Source organism: Phalaenopsis equestris, unplaced genomic scaffold (assembly GCF_001263595.1).
Source record: "Phalaenopsis equestris unplaced genomic scaffold, ASM126359v1 Scaffold001241, whole genome shotgun sequence".
Lineage (NCBI taxonomy): Eukaryota > Viridiplantae > Streptophyta > Magnoliopsida > Asparagales > Orchidaceae > Phalaenopsis > Phalaenopsis equestris.
In genome coordinates, this window is record NW_018165680.1 from 248,740 (window position 1) to 254,272 (window position 5,533).

The following is a 5,533-nucleotide window of genomic DNA, read 5'->3' on the forward strand; positions in this document are numbered from 1 at the left end:
TGTTATGGTATGGCTCATATACCATATTGGGACAGACGCTGGATCGACTGGATCGAAGCGGAGCGGAAGAATCTGTCCAAATTGGGAAGTTACGTGGGTTGGGGTGCGAGGGGCAAAGCCCCGCAGTTTGGTACAGGGGTAATGTTGTAATTACATATTGTGCCTAGGTTTACTCCTGGGGTTATAAATAGACCTGTTAGTAACCCCAAGAGGTATCCCTCTATTTTGTAACCCTTTTCTGAATAGTGAAAGAAACTCGCCGCTCTGCTCCCGAGGACGTAGGCATCTTTGCCGAACCTCGTTAAATCTCTGTGTTCTTCTGGATTTGTGTCGATTACTGTTTTCTTCGCCCTAATTTTCTCAACACCAATTATGTTCCTTTCTATTAGAAGACTAAATATGTGTGTATTTTGTTATTTTGGATGCAGCAAGATATTGTGTCTGTATTTTGGAGATTTTGTTCTCCAGTTTATGCTCTTCAAAGTGTTAGTATTCTCTTTTATCTGCAAATGTTATATATGTATCTTGCTTAAGAATAGATGGGGGATTTCCCTGGCTGCCCTTACCTCATTTAAAATCACTTAAGCTATGAAAGTAATCAATCCAAGCTAATTACGAAACTTCTTAATATCAAACAAATTTCTTTATTTAGAATTAGTTTCTTGATCTCAATTTAAGAAAGAATCTTGAAATTTCATGGCAGATGAGTGAAAATAATGGTTGTTTGGCTTGAAAGCATAGGTGAACGAAATAAGTAGCGGCTTGTCTGGATGGTGGTACGATTTTGTGTATGTGGATAAATAAATGTTGGTGATATGATCCTAATAATTAAGTTGTTCGTCAAACTTTCAGTTCAGTCAAACCATGGGATTGCTTGATTCCCCCGTCTACTGTTTCAGAGATTTAAAGATCTAAACTTTCGGACATTTGAATTCAGTCAGATTACATGTTTTTGACTTGGTTAAACGTTGATGACTTAGTTGATTAAAAACTTTAAATTATTTATTTAAACCCCCCTTAAGATAATATTATGGCTGGCATAATTAATAAAATATACCCAAACTGTTATTCTAATCTACGAAAATAAAAGAGAAATTTCTTTGACAATTTTCACCCAATAGAGGAGAAGAATGGGCTGAGTTCTGACAGTAAAGAGATATCATGGAAGCCGGAAGCCAAGAATCGTTCCAGCAAGGCACCGTGGGCAGAAGAGATAGATGGAAGGGGAGATGAAGAAGATTAGATTCGATAAAGCTCAGAACTAGGATTTAAAATTTTTTAAAATTTCAAACAATCTTTGATTATTTGATCAATTGAATTAAAACCTGGATTTAAGATAGGGAACAAGCAAATGCAAGTGCTGCATGTGGCGGGATTTAGCGGTGATTAATCCTTCATCTACCCGTAAACTAAAAAGCCCCTTTATCAAAATTGAACTTGGATTCCAAAAGAATAGAAGAAATGAAGTAATTAGGTATAGATCGATGGATGCCTGGGAGCATTTGACGCAGGGGGCATCGCATTGGAGCCAGGTGACATCGCTCCCGGTGTCAATGTCGAGGAAGTAGGGTTTCGGAGGGTCTCCAATGTTCATCGATACATAGTAGAATCTGCACGAGTTCATCTAACGATCAGCAAACAGCACATCATCAATGTCCTACGGCCACTCAATCTAGGAATCAAGGACAAAACAGATCTTACCCGTCAGGATAAACGTTCCCGTAAACTGGAAATACGGCGGAGGTGGGGAGTGCCCGACGATCGCCGGCGATGCCATTAGGTGCCGCCGGGGAGTGGGAATCTGGAGGAGATGGTTGACGCCAAGGCCAAGATCTAGGTTTCCGGGGAGAAGTGGAGGGGGAGGAGGGGGTGATGTCTGCGAAACAGCAGGACCGAAGCCCTGCGAAGAGGACGGCGGAAATGAGCGCTGCCATGGCAATTGGTTGCCTAAGTGGACTCATTCCCAGTCCCATTGCTTATACTCTTGTATGGTGAAGTTTCTCCGGGTCTTGATACATATTTATATGAAGGAGAGGAAGGGAGGCTTCTGCCATGGCGGGTAATATGAATAGCAATGTTAGAAAAGCAAATACACTATTTAGATACATAATATTTAAGGGGGCAGCTACTATTGAATAATCTGTTAATAAGTTGATTCAAAATAATCTGTTGATCATTTATTATTTTAGAAAAGTCAGACTGCTAACAGAAAGCTATCACAGATAGGTGCGGTGTGAAATCGTTTTCAGCATTTTTAAAACGCATAAGCTGTCAAAACGCAGTTTACTCCAGTTTACTACGCAGTTTACTCAAACAGGTCATGTGCGTTTTTAAAACGTCACCGCACCAAATAAGCTGTCACAAACGGGCTTTAAATCTTCGAGCGAATATTACGTACATCGGGTGTATGGTACCACCATAATACCACTATAATACCATCAATACCACCTCAAAACAATATCAATATCATGGATCTGGCACAAATTTTTTTTCAAATTCTTATGTTTTTATAAATCTCATAAAAATTGTATTTCATTTTTTTAAAAGTTAACATAATAATATGTTTTTATGATTTAATATTAAGAAAAAAATTTAGATTTAAAAATACTTATTCAGAGACATAAATTCAACTTTAAGAAAATAATTAGTAAATTTTCACTCACAATTAGGGGTGTAAACGAATCGAACACGAACGAACAGAGCTTGTGTTCGTGTTCAGTTCGTTTGAAATTTAATTTGTTTGAAATACGCTCGTGTTCGAAATTGTTCGTAAAGTCACTGTTCGTGTTCATTTCTTAACGAACGAGCCGAACATGAGCTGCTCGCAAACGACGAGTCAGTTTGACATCCCTAATATTAATATATATAAAAATATATTATATAAATTATATAAATTATATTATATAAATATATAATATCCATATTAATATATTACTAATATAGTATATTAATATATTATTATTATTAATTTAGTATATATTATAATCTATAAAATTTAATTTTTTAAAATATCATATATTTTTTATATATAATTATTTTAAATTATTTTATATTTTGAATAATAATTATTTGAACACGAACGAACGCATCACTGTTCGTGTTTGGTTCGTTTAATTAACCGAACGAAAAAAATTTGTTCGCGTTCGTCTTGTGTACTTATCGAACGAATCGAACACGAACTCTTTGACGAACAGGACACGAACTGTTCGCGAACAACGAGCTATCTTGACAGCCCTACTCACAATTAAATATTTTAAATTTTAGGAAAACAAAAATTGTGGGCTGGCATTTTATTGTGAATTTTTTATATATGACTTGAATTTTACAAATGAAAACAAAAAGAAGATGTTTTCAAATAACTTTTTTGGTTTGTTGGGATCACTTTTATTTTTGTTTTTTTCTTTAAATATATACTTAGTGTAATATGTTTTCAAAAACAAATTAATCTATGTATATATATATATATATATATGTTTCAATAAATATTTACATTATATTATATTATAAGAGCATTTAAATACATATCATATAATTCCTATGTATTTATATATTTAACATCTAAATTTTACTTTTCGCATTTATATCAATGAAATATGTTATATCACATCAAAAATATCACTATTTTAATTTTAATAAGGCAAATAAATATTTTGTGTAAAAGTTGAAGTTTAGCTGTTAGATATATAAATACATAGGAATCGAGTGGTATGTATGCCAATCTTCCTATATATTAGTAGTATTATTATTATTATATATATGAAAAAAAATAGGAAAACTATCTACATTTTTTCTTCATATATTCTCAACAAAAATCAAAAGTATGAGATAATAAAAAGCAAAATAAGCATAATATCAACAAAAAAAAAATTCTAGTTCATAAATTGCCTCAAGAAGAAAGAGATGGCTTTCATTCTTCCTCAAACTAAGAATCATGAATGCTTAGTGTTCTCTTTTTAAATTAGTTATGAGTGGCAAAGGAAAAGTATATATTCCAAGCCTAAACTTAGCCATGTCTTTCATTCCTAGTCTTTAAAGAAAAACCTTTTTTCAGTTGGTAACTTTCTTTGGGAAATACTCTTAAATTCCCTTATATTCTTTCTCTCAAAATGCATGTATCCTTGGAAGCTTCAAATGGTTTGTATTTTACGGTAGATCCTTACAAGTACTAAATTTATACAACAAGTTCTTTTATTTTGGTAGTTGATCATTTAATTGAATAAAAGTTAACATGAGAAAAAAGTTTTATGAAAAATTTACATACATACCGCACAATTCTTATGCATTTACATATCTAATACGTAATGTTTGATATTAACATTTATAACATCATGGTATTAGAAATTTATGCAAGGTGTATTTCACTTTTGAAAGTTAATAATAATTATATTTATGATGTCGCATCAAATATTTGAGTATCATGTATATAGATATAAAAATTGAGATGATTGTGTATCGGAAAAGCTTCAGTGGGAATCTAGAGGAAATCCAACAGACTAGAGACTTGAAATTACGGTCATGGATGCCCTGCAGTAGGAGGACCAAAAGTCCTATCACCAGAAGATAAGAGGACTCGATTGACCAAGTGTGGGTTCATTCAATTGGGACCTGAAGCCGACCAGCCGTAGGTCTTCTGAGCCAAAGACTAAGATCCATCAAGCTAAAAGAAGGAATCAACCTAACTCTTGCCTTAACATCACCAGCCACCTCTTTAGGCCTCCTGAGACTCTTTGTCAAGAGGTTGAACATTTTACCATCATATCCTCCATGAACATCTGAAAAGACCTTTTGTCAATGGGTGAGCAACCTGTCAGATTGCGATGATTCTCTGTCTTCCTGACAGCCTATCTAATTCTTACGACAAAATCTCCTCATCTAGGGACACAACCAGACCAAAGCAGTCGATCAACCTGAATCCAGATGATCGAAGATCAACAAGAGTTGATCGGCAACCCCTACTTAGCAGAATCAGACAAACGAGCCTTGTTGAACTAAGGCTCGCTAATCTCAGCTGACCAAACGATATGGTAGTCGTGTCATAGGCCCATTTATATAAATACTCAAAATACCTTGTAATGCCCCCATTAAATCATGGGTGAGCATGTAATTATATAAATTATACCTCCTTTTTCTAAAAATAGGAGACCATTTCATGAATAAAATGTTATGCAATCCCCCATTCAACTGTTCATTATTGTGCACTCTCCACTCTCCCTCTCTCTCTCTCTCTCTATCTATCTATCTCTCTCTCTCTCTCTTTTATTTTATGCTCTATCCATTGGGTGTGAGTCCCAGAAAAATTTGGATTCAACATCGTAAAAGTGTGGTGAGCATGGATCATGCTAATAACAAGAACATAGGCACAACAATGAGAAGAACCCACCAAAGAGGCATTACTGACATGGAGTGCACAATGGAGTTTATGCAGCAAGAGATCCAAGTGATAGGGATCCAATGTTGAATCGAATGACAGAAACTATATGAGAAGCTATTGCAAGGGGAAGAGACCCCGTGAGTAGAACCCTCGGGAGGAAAA

At 34.8% G+C, this 5,533-nt stretch overlaps 1 protein-coding gene across 2 annotated transcripts in view; it reads right to left on the reverse strand.

The window, feature by feature from the left end:
- Nucleotides 1-2,039, reverse strand: part of LOC110033636 (aspartic proteinase Asp1-like) — a 17,241-nt gene extending 15,202 nt beyond the window's left edge. For both annotated transcript variants that reach the window (XR_002294969.1, XM_020737682.1), the window contains exons 1-2: nt 1,702-2,039; nt 1,493-1,610 (exon numbers count right to left, since the gene is read on the reverse strand). Coding sequence is in view for 1 of the 2 variants with exons in the window: in XM_020737682.1 (XP_020593341.1) it covers nt 1,493-1,610; nt 1,702-1,973 (390 nt within the window). In the remaining variant the exon portion in view is untranslated. The remainder of the gene's footprint in view (nt 1-1,492; nt 1,611-1,701) is intronic.
- Nucleotides 2,040-5,533: the final 3,494 nt, after the last annotated feature.